This window comes from Pan troglodytes, chromosome 1, assembly GCF_028858775.2.
Source record: "Pan troglodytes isolate AG18354 chromosome 1, NHGRI_mPanTro3-v2.0_pri, whole genome shotgun sequence".
NCBI classification, from domain to species: domain Eukaryota; kingdom Metazoa; phylum Chordata; class Mammalia; order Primates; family Hominidae; genus Pan; species Pan troglodytes.
The window spans coordinates 188,308,736-188,322,200 of NC_072398.2; the positions used below are offsets into that span (position 1 = coordinate 188,308,736).

The 13,465-nt window shown below is 40.8% G+C and overlaps 2 protein-coding genes across 14 annotated transcripts in view; both read right to left on the reverse strand.

Annotated features, from left to right (window-relative positions):
* Positions 1 to 2,371, reverse strand: part of PPIH (peptidylprolyl isomerase H) — an 18,449-nt gene extending 16,078 nt beyond the window's left edge. For 4 of the 7 annotated variants that reach the window (XR_001720624.3, XM_003338986.6, XM_524688.8 and 1 more), the window contains exons 1-4: positions 2,204 to 2,371; positions 1,808 to 1,872; positions 1,465 to 1,488; positions 1,157 to 1,201 (exon numbers count right to left, since the gene is read on the reverse strand). Coding sequence is in view for 5 of the 7 variants with exons in the window: in XM_003338986.6 (XP_003339034.1) it covers positions 1,157 to 1,201; positions 1,465 to 1,488; positions 1,808 to 1,872; positions 2,204 to 2,269 (200 nt within the window). In the remaining 2 variants the exon portion in view is untranslated. Of the gene's footprint in view, positions 1 to 1,156; positions 1,202 to 1,345; positions 1,489 to 1,807; positions 1,873 to 2,203 lie in introns of all 7 variants that reach the window. The other 3 variants (XR_010146918.1, XM_054682123.2, XM_054682119.2) reach the window with 2 other exon arrangements.
* A 4,142-nt stretch (positions 2,372 to 6,513) lies between these two features.
* Positions 6,514 to 13,465, reverse strand: part of CCDC30 (coiled-coil domain containing 30) — a 173,329-nt gene continuing 166,377 nt past the window's right edge. For all 7 annotated transcript variants that reach the window (XM_054682065.2, XM_054682059.2, XM_054682052.2 and 4 more), the window contains 2 exons: positions 7,265 to 7,332; positions 6,514 to 6,886 (listed from right to left, as the gene is read on the reverse strand). In XM_054682065.2, coding sequence (XP_054538040.1) covers positions 6,676 to 6,886; positions 7,265 to 7,332 — 279 coding nt within the window. In that variant the 3' untranslated portion in view covers positions 6,514 to 6,675. The remainder of the gene's footprint in view (positions 6,887 to 7,264; positions 7,333 to 13,465) is intronic.

Here is a 13,465-nt window from a genome sequence, read left to right on the forward strand (position 1 = left end):
TGCAGTAGCTCACGCCTGTAATCCCAGCAGTTTGGGAGGCCGAGGCAGGCAGATCACATGAGGCCAGGAGTTTGAGACCAGCCTGGCCAACATGGCAAAACCCCGTCTCTACTAAAAATACAAAAATTAGCCGAGCGTGGTGGCGCATGCCTGTAGTCCTGGCTACTCGGGAGGCTGAGGCAGAAGAATTGCTTGAACCCAGGAGGCGGAAGTTGCAGTGAGCCAAGATCATGCCACTGCACTCTAGCCTGGGCGACAGAGTGGGACTCTGTCTCAAAAAAACAAAACAAAACAAAAAAAACCTGAAGATTATTCTTTTCCTGAATGATTAAGCTGAAAGGATAATTAACCATAAAAAAGGATTTTAGTTATAAATTAGGGCATGTTAGAGTTGATCAAGTGCATGATCTGGTACCTGAACAGTAACAAGAAGAAGGGGCTGAAAGCTTACTTGCCAAAGCAAAAGGCAGAGCAAGGGTTTGATGTAAATTTGGGGGAAAGAACTACAGAGAATTTATGTGAAATGTACGGCTAAACATGTAAGGGCTTAACAACTGTTAGCTATTACCCCTAGGGAGGGTCCTTAACCTTTCTTATCCTCAGTTTCCTCCTCTCTAGAATGCAGATCACCCATACCACTTCACAGGAGTCTTACTGGGGATTAGAGACCAAAGCTCTAAAGCTGTGATATAATTATGTGCTAACATTGTTACTAACCACAGTGAGGCCATGAGAAAGATTCTATATTGAAATGAGACTAAGTGTTGCCATACTCCACTCCCCAGTAAATATGATTATCCTTGGACAATCATATATGATCATTTTAGGAATTAGTTATAAATATCAACCAGCAGGACATATTATATGCACTTTAGGATTACAAGTGTACTTTTAAAAAAAATCTGCATTTGCACAAACAAGTGCATGAAAAAGTCAAGATATTGTAAAGATGAGTAGTTTCTGTTTTAAAGACCTAAGAAGTGGGGGAGTGTAAGTAGAGTTAGAACATTTAATAAATCTTCAGTTGTTGAGTCCACAAAAACATTTCTTCTCAAGAAATGTAAGAATTACCCTCTGGTTTTATTTTCCTCTAAAGAGTCTAATCCCCCAGGAAATATTTCTGAAAGACTCCAGGATGGCTTGCCAAGAGCCTTACCTGTGGAAGGTGCTTCCTTTGTATCCTATTGGAACCCCATCTTTCCTATAACCAAAAAGAAAGAGACTTGGAGTGACAGCACAAGGCCTTTCCAGTTTACCATGCACTGGAGCCAAAAGGACTCTCCTAAAGATGGTTGACAGACATAAAGAAGGCAAATAAACTAGGGACAGACCCTTGGGGCATTACCTTCTATCACTGTCACCAGCAATCATTCAAGGCCAGCAGGTGGTTCACCGATACCCTCACTGCAGCCCCAGAACACCCCTCTGGAGCAGGCAAAGAAGTCAAACACATCTGAAACTGACCTGAATTCTCCGGTGCAGAACTGCCTGAAAGGGACAAAAAATGAATGATTCAATCACTATGATATCACAGTCGTGAGCGCCTCTAAATACGGGAAAGAATAAACACTGGAGCCAGCAAGTCCACCAATCGGCCAGCCAGACGTCCAGACACGCAGACACACAGACTAACAACGTAAATTAACACGGGAACAATCCAAACGGCAACCAGACAGAGCAATGCACGGAGGAATCAGGTCTCAAGAGCAGTGAGCGGACGGACAGAGGTAGACAGGCTATTTCAGGCGGCTGACTGGAGCCCGGCTTCTGCCTCAGCTAATCCAGCGGAGCTGGAGCACGTCCTTACCTAAAGTTCTCGGCCGTCTTAGGCACAACGTCTGCAAAGAGCTCGATCTTCATGCGGCCAACTTCCTGCAATCAGCAGGAGAGTGTCAGAAGGCCCAGTCCAAGACCACGAGGGCTTCACGCAGCAGGGGGCATGAGGGGCTGACCCACCACCCTGCCGCTCGGTATCTCCCACCTCCGCCTCCCTAGTCTAACCGCCCAGTTCCTCCAGAAGCGGGGCGCTAGGATTGGGGAGACTCCTCCTCCTCCTTTCCCCCCGCCCGGCAGGTCGGTAGGTTCGGGTGCAATTTCACTTTCTGGCTGGCTTCCCGAGTCCGCTCTCTCTGGGTGAGTTCTGCCTGCCTAGCCCCGAGCAGTTTCCCTTCGGCGCAGGTGTGGGCAGCTTCCTGGATCTCACCTGACCGCCAATACTGACATCAAAGAACACCACGGGGTTAACAGGACTTGAATTTGCCACCGCCATGGCTCCGACCCGGAAGCAGAAGTCGGGAGCGTGGGATTCCGGCGAACCTAAAGCCCGGTCCGCGGATTTCGTCCGGGGAGCAGGCGCGGTAGACGTGGAGCGAGACCAGGCCCCGCCCCCGGAAGCTGTCGCCCCGTGCGGTGTGTGCTGAGACTGCTAGGGTCTAGCTGAGAGACTCTGCCTGGCACTGGGGACGCGGGAGTGAGGAGGAGGAAAGCCTTGACATCTTTTTGGTTAAGGTCAATGGTCACCCCACTCACGTGGCTGTACTAAGGGCAGTACAAGTTGATCTTGCTCTAGCTAGGACTTTTGGACTAGGCAGTCGCCAGGGTCCTCCTTATCGGCTCTTGCAGCCAAGCCCTCTGCACCGCCACACGTGCTGTCTGTCTTCTGCCCGCTAGTGTGAACACCGTGAAGGCAGGAACTCTGGTTTGTTCATTCTCAGCGTTTAGAACAGCTTGGCACGTACAGGCTTGCTAAATAAATATCCCTTCCTCTAAGTCAGGACAATAGATAATGTTTGTTCTGCCACAAGCTACCAGTTTTGTCATTTCCAATTCATTTCCCATAAAGCAACTAGAGTTTTTTATTTTTTATTTTTAAAATAACTCTTGTGCTTCCTATTTATTTTAAAAATAACTCCTGGCTTCCTATATTTAGAATAAAATCCAATTCCCTGCATACGAAGCCCTACAGTGCATTTATCTGGCTATCACGTACCTGACCTCATCTTGTACCACTTGCCCTTAGTTACTGTGCTCTGACCTGTCTGTTCCTCCAGGTCACTGAGATCCCTCCTCTCTTTAGGGCTTTGTAATAGCTGTTACTTCTGTCTGAAATATTCCTTCCAGATCTTAATGTGGGTTGGCGGGGGATGGTGGGGGTTGGTTGGGGTATGCGTGTGGGAAGTAATGCTCCTTGTAGTTCAGGGCTCACCCCAGATGTTACCTCCTGAGAGGCAACATTAGACCTAATCTAAAGTAGCCCTTGGTCATTCAGATCACTGGTTTGTTTTCTTCATGCCACCCCCCCTTCTACATTATCTTCGTATGGTATGTGTCTACACCTCATTTCCTGCCACACACACATAATCTTCCTCCCTGATAGCATATAAACTCCATGAAAGTAGAGACTCTCCTGGTCCTATTCGCAGCTGTAGCTGCAATGTCGCCTACTGAATAGCATATAGTAGGTATTCAATAAATAATAGATGCAATGAATTTAGTGAAAGAAGGGGACCTTGGGCAAGGCTCATTCAATATAACAGCATGCATTTAATATAATAGTTATTATTTCCTAGTTCCTTTGATCATCTTTCTAGCTCTGTTGTCTGAGAAAGCAAGGATTACATATAAAAATACAGTGTGCTCAATTTAAAGGGTCATTTTTATTTCTGGTTACTGATCCTCTCCTCTTGGTCTCCTCCAACTGAAAAAGAAGAAAGGGGAGGAGGGGGAAAAGGAACAGCAGCAGTCACGCTTCAGTATAATTTTATACCAACTGTTTTAGAATAAATCTTTAAAATTGATAATATCCAATGTTGATGAGGTTGTGAAAAAAATAGTACATTGATAAACCGCTAGTGAAAATAAATGATGATAGCATTTATTAAGCAGTTACTACGTGCTAAATACTTTACATGCTTCATTTCATTTGGTCCTCACAACCCTATGGGATAGAGAACTATTATTGTTCCCATTTTAGGAATCAAGAAATTGAGGCTCAAGGAGGTTGAGTAACTTGACTATGAAAACAGTATGTTGACACACTTTTTATTTATTTATTTATTATTATTATTATTTTTTGAGACAGAGTCTCACTTTTTGCCCAGGCTGGAGTACAGTGGAGTGGTCTCAGCTCACTGCAACTTCTACCTCTTCGGTTCAGGTGATTCTCGAGCCTCAGCCTCCCGCATAGCAGGGACTACAGGTGTGCACCACCATACCCGGCTAATTTTTGTATTTTTAGTAGAGACAGGGCTTTGCCATGTTGGCCTGGCTGGTCTTGAACTCCTGGCCTCAAGTGATCCACCTGCCTCGGCCTCCCAAAATGCTGGGATTACAGGTGTGAGCCACTGCAACTGGCCAGGCAGAACCCTTTTTTAAAGCAAAGGAAATGATATCCTAGAGCAATATTAACATTTATATCCTTTGACTCAGTCCAATCTTGCGAATTTGTTTTCTGGAATAATTCAAAAGAAGAAAAGAACTACATGCACAAAGACCTTCAACACAGCATAATCTTAAATAGTAAAAAAGTAAAACCAGGCCTGGCATAGAGGCTCATCCTATAATCCTATCACCTAGGAGGCTTAGGTGGGAGGATCACTTGAGCCCAGAAATTTGAGACCAGCTTGAACAACAGAGTGAGAGTGAGACCTCGTCTTTACAAAAAGTGCAAAAATGAGCCAGGCATGGTAGCACATGCCTGTACTTGGGAGAGGCTGAGGAGAGAGGATCACTTAAGCATGGGAGGTTGAGGCTGCATGAGCAGTAATCAAACCACTGCACTCCAGCCTGGGTTACAAAGTGAGACCCTGTCTCAAAAAAAAAAAAAAAAAAAAAAGTAAAAACAGCTTAAATGCCAAACAAGAGAACGTTTAATTTATAGAACATCCACATCCTCAGATATACTGAGCAGTACTGTTCCACCCTGATAGATGAAATGGATGTGAATGTTGCTGATCTTTTCTGAAGAAGCAGTCCCACTACACTAAAGATGAGCTGGAGACTGTTCACCTACTTTGTACTCCTGTTTGGAAATATTTAGGGGTAGTTTCTATGTAATGGGGTTTATGTGAACTCTCTTCTCATACTCCCTCCCCCAGGAAAAGCTCTTGGTATTTTCCTATCCACTTTTATTTTATTTTATTTTATTTATTTTTTCGAGATGGAGTCTTGCTCTGTCACCCAGGCTGGAGTGCACTGGTGCAGTCTCGGCTCACTGCAACCTCTGCCTCTCAGGTTCAAGCAATTCTCCTGCCTCAGCCTCCCCAGTAGCTGGGACTACAGGCGTGCGCACTACCACACCTGGCTAATTGTTTTTGTATTTTTGTTAGAGACGGGGTTTCCCTAAGTTGGCCAAGCTGGTCTCGAACTCCTGACCTCAGGTGATCTGCCCACCTCGGCCTCCCAAAGTGCTGGGATCACAGGTGTAAGCCACCGCGCCCAACCTCCTATCCACTTTTAAATAATGTATTGCTCTAAATCTTCTTCATTAAACATTTAAAACTTTTCCCATAAAAATAATTATAGAACATCAACATGATTGAATATCATATGGCGATTGAAAATATTTCCATGGTATATACAGTAAATTAAAAATCAAACTGTGAAAATGAATATATAATATTATAATAACCATTTAGAATATATGTACTTGAATTAGGACCAAAAGGGAATAACTGTAAAATAAAATTAGTTGTGTTAAGACTGTGGTATTGGTGTAATCCCAGCACTTTGGGAGGCTGAGGTGGGTGGATCACCTGAGGTCAGGAGTTCAAGACCAGCATGGCCAACATGGTGAAACCTTGTCTCTACTAAAAACACAAAAATTAGCTGGGCGTGGTGGCAGGCACCTATAATCCCAGCTACTCAGGAGGCTGAGGCAGAATTGGTTGAACCTGGGAGGCAGAGGTTGCAGTGAGCAGAGATCATGCCACTGCACTTCAGCCTGGGTGACAGAGTAAGAGACTCCGTCTCAAAAAAAAAAAAAAAAAAAAAGCTTGTGGTATTATAGGAGGGTTTTTGTTTTTGTTTTTTGCTTTTTTTGAGACGGAGTCTCACTCTGTCACCCAGGCTGGAGTGCAGTGGTGCTATCGCAGGTTCACGCCATTCTCCTGCCTCAGCCTTCCGAGTAGCTGGGACTACAGGCACCCGCCACCACACTCGGTTAATTTTTTTGTATTTTTAGTAGAGACAGGGTTTCACCGTGTTAGCCAGGATGGTCTCGATCTCCTGACCTCGTGATCCACCCACCTCGGCCTCCCAAAGTGCTGGGATTATAGGCGTGAGCCACCACGCCCAGCATAGGAGGGTTTTTTTAAAAACAAAATTTGCTTTAATGTGACTGTATTGTTTTTACTGTTAAAGAATAAATCAGAAAAGATACCCATGATAATGGGAAAGAATATTGAATTAACCCTACATGTGCTCTGCTGAAGAGAAACCTAAATAAATCATTGAACTAAAGTCAATATTTTGGTCAATACAAGGCATCTGAGGATATCAAACAAACTTGAGAAATCCATTTTTACAACTGCTTTAATGAATTTATCAGCAATTTTGAAGACTCTTGGGTGATATCCATTTGGGATCTGTGGTAACTCTTCTCAATGTCATGGTCCACCTTTTGTCCAGGCTTTAAGTTAGCACTTTTGTTCAGTATAGCTTTAGGCACCAGTGATTTTATAGTTCTGACTTTTGGTCTTGTTTTTGTATACCATGTGTCTCCTTCAGAGAAGCCACATTTATGTATCCAGCCTCAGAATTCTGTGAACACACAAGATTCTCAGGAGACTTTTCAGGGGACTTTGAACTTGCCATTGCTTCTTTTGACTTGATCTCTTCAGTCTCTTGAAGACTTGCAAATGACTCTACCAAACCTTTTCCTGAAAAACTAAGAAATGCCATATGTGAGGACATCATGTACATAGAGTTTGTTGGTAGCAGTTCGGGGTTACAGGAATACAGGCATTGATAGAATTTCAATTTTTTGCAACTGTTACACAAAGAAAGCCAAATAAAATTTACCTTAAACCTATGTTCATATTTTATTTCCTACCTTAAGTCAGGATTCTGTGGGGTTTAGGGTTGAAGGAGTGGCAAGGGGAGGAATTGGAAGAAGATTCAAATAATTCATGTAGAGAAAATGACCCCAGAATGCTATGCCTTCTCAAGCCAGCAATCCAGGACTAGTTAGGCAGCCATGACTCTCAGGCATGGCTGACAGTCCATCTCAGATAGACTTTACTTTACTTGTCTTGACTTTACTAACCTGGAGTTTGATAAAGGCAATATTTCATTCACTACTTCGGATTCAAGGATGTCACTAATTGTTGTTTCCTAAAAGGAAAGAAAGGATGAATGTGAAAAGTTATAATGATAAACCATTAGCTATATGATCCTAGAAAAAAATATATATATAATAGATACAATACCTGCACATAGTACAAACAATGAAAAACATAAAAGGGTATAGAATGAAAAGCTGGTTGCCCTCTCTCTCTCTCTCTATATATATAACCTATCTATATCTATCTATAGACGATCTATCTATATCTGTCTGTCTATCTAGTTTTACACACATGGTACTATACATACTATCTTCACCTTGCTTCTTTTGTTATATAAATTTTGGAGATATTGCAGAAAATTTTATTTTTAAAATAACTGCTTTGTTGAGAAGTAATTCACATACTATAAAGTTTTCCCTTTTAACGGGTTCAATTCAGTGCTTTCTAATGTACTCACACACTTATGCAACCATCACCACTGTCTAATTCCAGAATATTTTCATCACCCCCCAAAAAAGCCCATACCCAGGAGCAGTCTACTCCCCATTTATTCCTCCCCCGAATCCTTGGCAATCACTAATATACTTTCTGTCTTTATGGATTTCCTTATTCTGGATGTTTCATATAAATGGAATCATACAATATGTGGCCTTTTATGTCTGCCTTCTTTAAAATATTATCATGTTTTCAAGCTTCATTATGTTATAGTAAGTATCAATAGTTTATGTCTTTTATGGCTGAATAATATTCCAGTGTTTGGATACAACACATTTTGTTTATCCATTCATCAGGGGATGGAGAGTGGGTTGTTTTCACTTTTTAGTTATTATGAATAATGCTGCTATGAATATTTATCTACAAGTTTCTGGTAGGACATATATTTTTATTTCTCTTGGATATTGTGATGGTCAGAAAGTTTTTTAAAATTTTTATTTATACTATTGAATATTGACAAATTATAAGTGCCTATACTTACAGGGTACAAAGTGATGCTATGATATATAATATGGAATGATTGAATTGAGGTAATTAACATATCCATCACCTCAAATACTTACTCCTCCGGTCTAACTGAAACATTGCACCTTTGGCCAACATCTCCCCATTGCCTCCCCACCCCTCAGCCTCTGGTAACCAGCATTTTGCTCTATGCTTACATGTGTTCAATTGTTTTAGATTCCACATTTAAGTGAGAAGATGTGGTATTTGTTTTTCTGTGCCAGGCTTTTTTCACTTAGCATAATGTCCTCCAGGTTCACCAATGTTGTTGCAAATGACAGAATTTCCCTCCTTTTTAAGGTTAAATAGTATTGTATCATATATATATACCACATTTTCACACACCATAGTGTATATCACATACTGACTTCAAATCCTTTGGATGTATACCCAGAAGTAAGACTGCTGGATCATATGGTAGTTCTATTTTCACTTTGTTGGGGAAACTCCACACAGTTTTCCATAATTGCTGTACTAATTTATATTCCAAACAACAGTGTACAAGGTTTCCCTTTTCTCCACATCCTTGCCAACACATTATCTTTCATATTTTTGGTTTGTTGAGATAGGGTGTTGCTCTGTCACCCAGGCTGGAGTGCAGTAGCATGAACATAGTTCACTGCAGCCTTGACCTCCTGGGCTTAAGGAATCCTCACACCTCAGCCTCCTGAGAAGCTACAACCACAGGTGCACACCACCAAACCCAACTAATTAAAACAAAAAAAAAATTTTTTTGTAGATACAGGGTCTTGCTGTGTTGCCCAGGCTGGTCTGGAACTCCTGACCTCAAGCAATCTTCCCACCTCAGCCTCCCAAACTGCTGGGATTACAGGTTTGGGCTACCATGCCTGGCCCTTATCTTTCATCTTTTTGATAAGAGTCATTTTGACAGGTGTGAGGTGATATCCCATTGTGGTTTTAATGTGCATTTCCATAACAATTCATGATGTTGAGCTTTTTTTTTTCATATATCTGTTGTCCATTTGTATGTCTTTTTTTGAGAAATGTCTATTCAGGCCCTTTGCCTACTTTTTAATTGGGTTGTGTTCTTGCTATTGAGTTGAGATCCTTATATATTTTGGATATTAATCCCTTATCAGATGTGTAGCTTACAGATATTTTCTCCCAATCCATAGGTTGCCTCTTAACTCTGTTAATTGTTTCTTTTGCTGTGCAGAAGCTTTTTAGTTTGATATAATCCCATCCCATTTGTATATGTTTGTTTTTGTTCCCTGAGCTTTTCGTGTCACATTGGAAAAATTGTTGTCCAGGTCAATATCATGTAGTTTTTCCCCTATGTAGTGTTCTTCTAGTAGTTTTACAATTTCAGGTCTTGTCTTTAAGTCTTTCATCCATTTGGAGTTGATTTTTTAATGTGGTGTTAGGTAACGGTCCACTTTCATTCTTCTGCACATAGATATCCAGTTTTCTCAATACTGTTTTGTTGAAGGGACTGTCCTTTTCTCAATGTCATTTTCATCCTTTGTCAAAAAATTAACTGACTGTAGGCCAGGTGTGGTGTCTGACACCTATAATCCCAGCATTTTGGGAGGCCAAGGCAGAAGCATTGCTTAAGCCCAGGAGTTTGAGACCAGCCTGGACAACATGACAAGACCCCATCGCTACAAAAAATTTAAAGAATTAGCTGAGTGTGATGGCGTGCGCCTATGGTTCCAGCTACTTGGAAGGCTGAGGTGGGAGGATTGCTTGAGCCCAGGAAGTTGAGGCTGCAGTGAGCTGTGATTGCACCACTGCTCTCCAGGCTGGGCAACAGAAAAAGAAAAATCAATTGTAAATGTGTGGGTTTGTTTTTAGGCTCTCTATGCTGTTTCATTTGGTCAATGTGTCTATTTTAATGCCAGTCCCATGTTGTTTTAATTGCTGTAGTTCTGTTACACACACACACACACACACACACACACACACACACACACATATATATATATATTTTTTTTTAGACAGGGTCTTGTTCTGTTACCCAGGCTGGAGTGCAGTGGCACAATCATGGCTCACTGCAACCTCTACCACCTGGGCTCAAGCAGTCCTCTTGCCTCAGCCTCCCAAATAGCTGAGATTACTATGCCCGGCTAATTTTTTACTTTTTTGTAGAGATGGGGTTTTGCAATGTTGGTCTTGAACTCCTGGGTACAAGCTGGTCTCAAACTCCTGGGCCCAAGCAATCTGCCCCACTCAGCCTCCCAAAGTGCTGGGATTACAAGCCTGAGCCACCATGCCCAACCTGTTATATAGTTTGAAATCAGGTAGTATGAGGCCTCCAGCTTTGTTCTTTCTGCTGAATATTGCCTTGGCTATTTGGGGGTTTTGTAGTTCCACATGAATTTTTGGACTGTTTTTTCTATTTCTATGAAAAATGACATTGGAATTTTGATAGGTATTGCACTGAACCTATAGATTGCTTTGGGTGGTATGGGCATTTTAGCAATATTAATTCTTTCGATTCATGAACATTAATATCTTTTCATTTATTGTATTTTCTTCAATTTATTTCATCAAAGTTTTGTAGTTTTAAGTATACCGATCTTTCACCTCTTTGGTTAAATTTATTCCTAAGTAGTTTATTTCTTTTGAAGTTATTGTAAATGGTATTATTTTCTTGATTTCTTTTTTGGATAATGTGTTGTTGGTGTATAGAAGCACTACTGATTTTGGTGTGTTGATTTTGTATCCTGCAACTTTACTATATTTGCTTCTTAGTTCTAACAGTTTTTAGGGATTTCTATATATAAGATCATGTCAACAAGTAGACACAATTTCAGTTTCCTTTCCTATTTGGATGCCTTTTATTTCTTTCTCTTGCCTAATTGCTCTGGCAAAGATTTCCAGTATATATGAAATAGAAGTGGTGAGCGTGGGCATCCTTGTCTTGTTCTTGATCTTTGAGAAAAAGCTTCCAACTTTTCACCATTGAGTATAATGTTAGCTGTGGGCTTGTCATATATGGCCTTTATTGTATTGAGGTATATTCCTCCTAAACCTAATCTTTTGAGAGTTTTTATCATGAAATGATTTGAATTTTGTCAGATGCTTTTTCTGTATGTAATAAGATGATCATATGGTTTTTGTCCTTCATTCTATTAATGTGGTGTATCACATTTATTGATTTGCATATTTTGAGCCATCCTTGTATTCCTGGGACAAATCTCACTTGATCATGGTGAATGATCTTTTTATAGTCTTGCCTGGTTTTGGCATCTGGGTAATGCTGGCCTCATTTAATGAGTTTGTTAGTATTCCCTCCTCTTTATTTTTTTTGAAGAGTTTGAGTAAGATTGGTATTCCTTCTTTAAATATTTGGTGGACTTCAGGAGTGAATCCAGCAGGTTCTGATCTTTTCTTTGATGGAAGACTTTTTATTATGGCTTTGATCTCATGATTCATTATTGGTTTGTTGAAGTTTTCTATTTCTTCATGGTTCAATCTTGGTAGGTTGTATGTTTCTAGAAATTTATCCATTTCTTCTAGGTTTTCCTATTTGTTGGCATATGGTTATTCATAATAGTCTCTAATGATTCTTTGTATTTCTGAGATCTCAGTTGTTATGTCTCCTTTTTCATTTCTGATTTATTTATTTGGGTCTTCTCTCTTTTTTTCTTAGTTAGTCCAGCTAAAGATTTGTTGATTTTGTTTATCTTTAAAAAAAAACCCAACTTTTTGTTTCATTGATCTTCTATGTCGTTCTTTTAATCTCAATTTCATTTATTTCTGCTCTAATCTTTTTTGTTTGTTTGTTTTGTTTTGAGACAGAGTCTTGCTCTGTCACCCAGGCTGGAGAGCAGTGGCGTGATCTCGGCTCACTGCAACCTCCACCTCCCAAGTTCAAGTGATTCTGCTGCCTCAGCCTCCCAAGTAGCTGGGATTACAGGTGCGTGCCACCACGCCCAGCTAATTTTTTGTATTTTTAGTAGAGACAGGGTTTCACTGTGTTAACCAGGATGGTCTCAATCTCCTGACCTTGTGATCTGCCTGCCTTGGCCTCCCAAAGTGCTGGGATTATAGGTGTGAGCCACTGCGCCCAGCCTGCTCTAATCTTTATTATTTCTTTCCTTGTATCAATTTTGGGTTTGGTTTGTTCTTGCTTTTCTAGTTTCTTGAGGTGCATCTTCAGGTTATTTGAAGTCTTTGATATAGGTGTTTATTGTTATAAACTTCCCTCTTAAGGCCAGGCATGGTGGCTTATGCCTATAATCCCAGCACTTTCAGAGGCTGAGGCGGGTGGATCACCTGAGGTCGGGAGTTCCAGACCAGCCTGACCAACATGGAGAAACCCCGTCTCTACTAAAAATACAAAATTAGCCAGGCATGGTGGCACATGCCTGTAATCCCAGCTACTCAGGAGGCTGAGGCAGGAGAATCACTTGAACCCGGGAGGCAGAGGTTGCAGTGAGCCAAGATTGCGCCATTGCACTCCAACCTGGGCAACAAGAGTGAAATTCCATCTAAAAACAAACAAACAACAACAAAAAACTTCCCTCTTAATATTGCTTTTATCATAGCCCATAGATTTTGTATTCCCATTTCCATTTGTTTCAAGATATTTTAAAATTTCCATCTTAATTTCTTAATTAACCCATTGGTCATTTGGGAATATGTTGTTTTATTTCCATGTGTTTGTGTAGTTTCCAAGGTTTTTCCTGTTATTGATTTCTAGTTTCATTTCATTGTGTTCAAAGAAGATACTTGACACAATTTCTATTTTTCGAATTTGTACTTGTTTTGTGGTCTAAGATATGGTCTATTCTGAAAAATGTTCTATGTGCTGATGAAAAGAATGTGTATTCTGCAACAGTGGGTATGTTCCATAAGCGTCAGTTAGATCTACTAGGTCTAGTGTGTAGTTTAACTCCACTATTTGTTGATTTTCTGTTAGGATGATCTGTCCATTATGGAGAGTTGGGTGTTAAAGTCCCCACTATTATTATGTTGCAGTCTATCTCACTTTAGGTCTATTAATGTTAGCCTTATATATTTGGGAGCTCTGGTGTTGGATGCATAGATATTTATAATTGTTATATTCTCCTGCTGAATTGGCCCTTTTATCATTATATAGGTTACCCTCCTTGTCGTTTTTAGTCTTTGACTTGTAGTCTAATTTATCTGATATGACTATAGCTAGTCCTGCTCCTCTTTGGTTTCCAGTTGCATGGAATATCTTTTTCCACTCC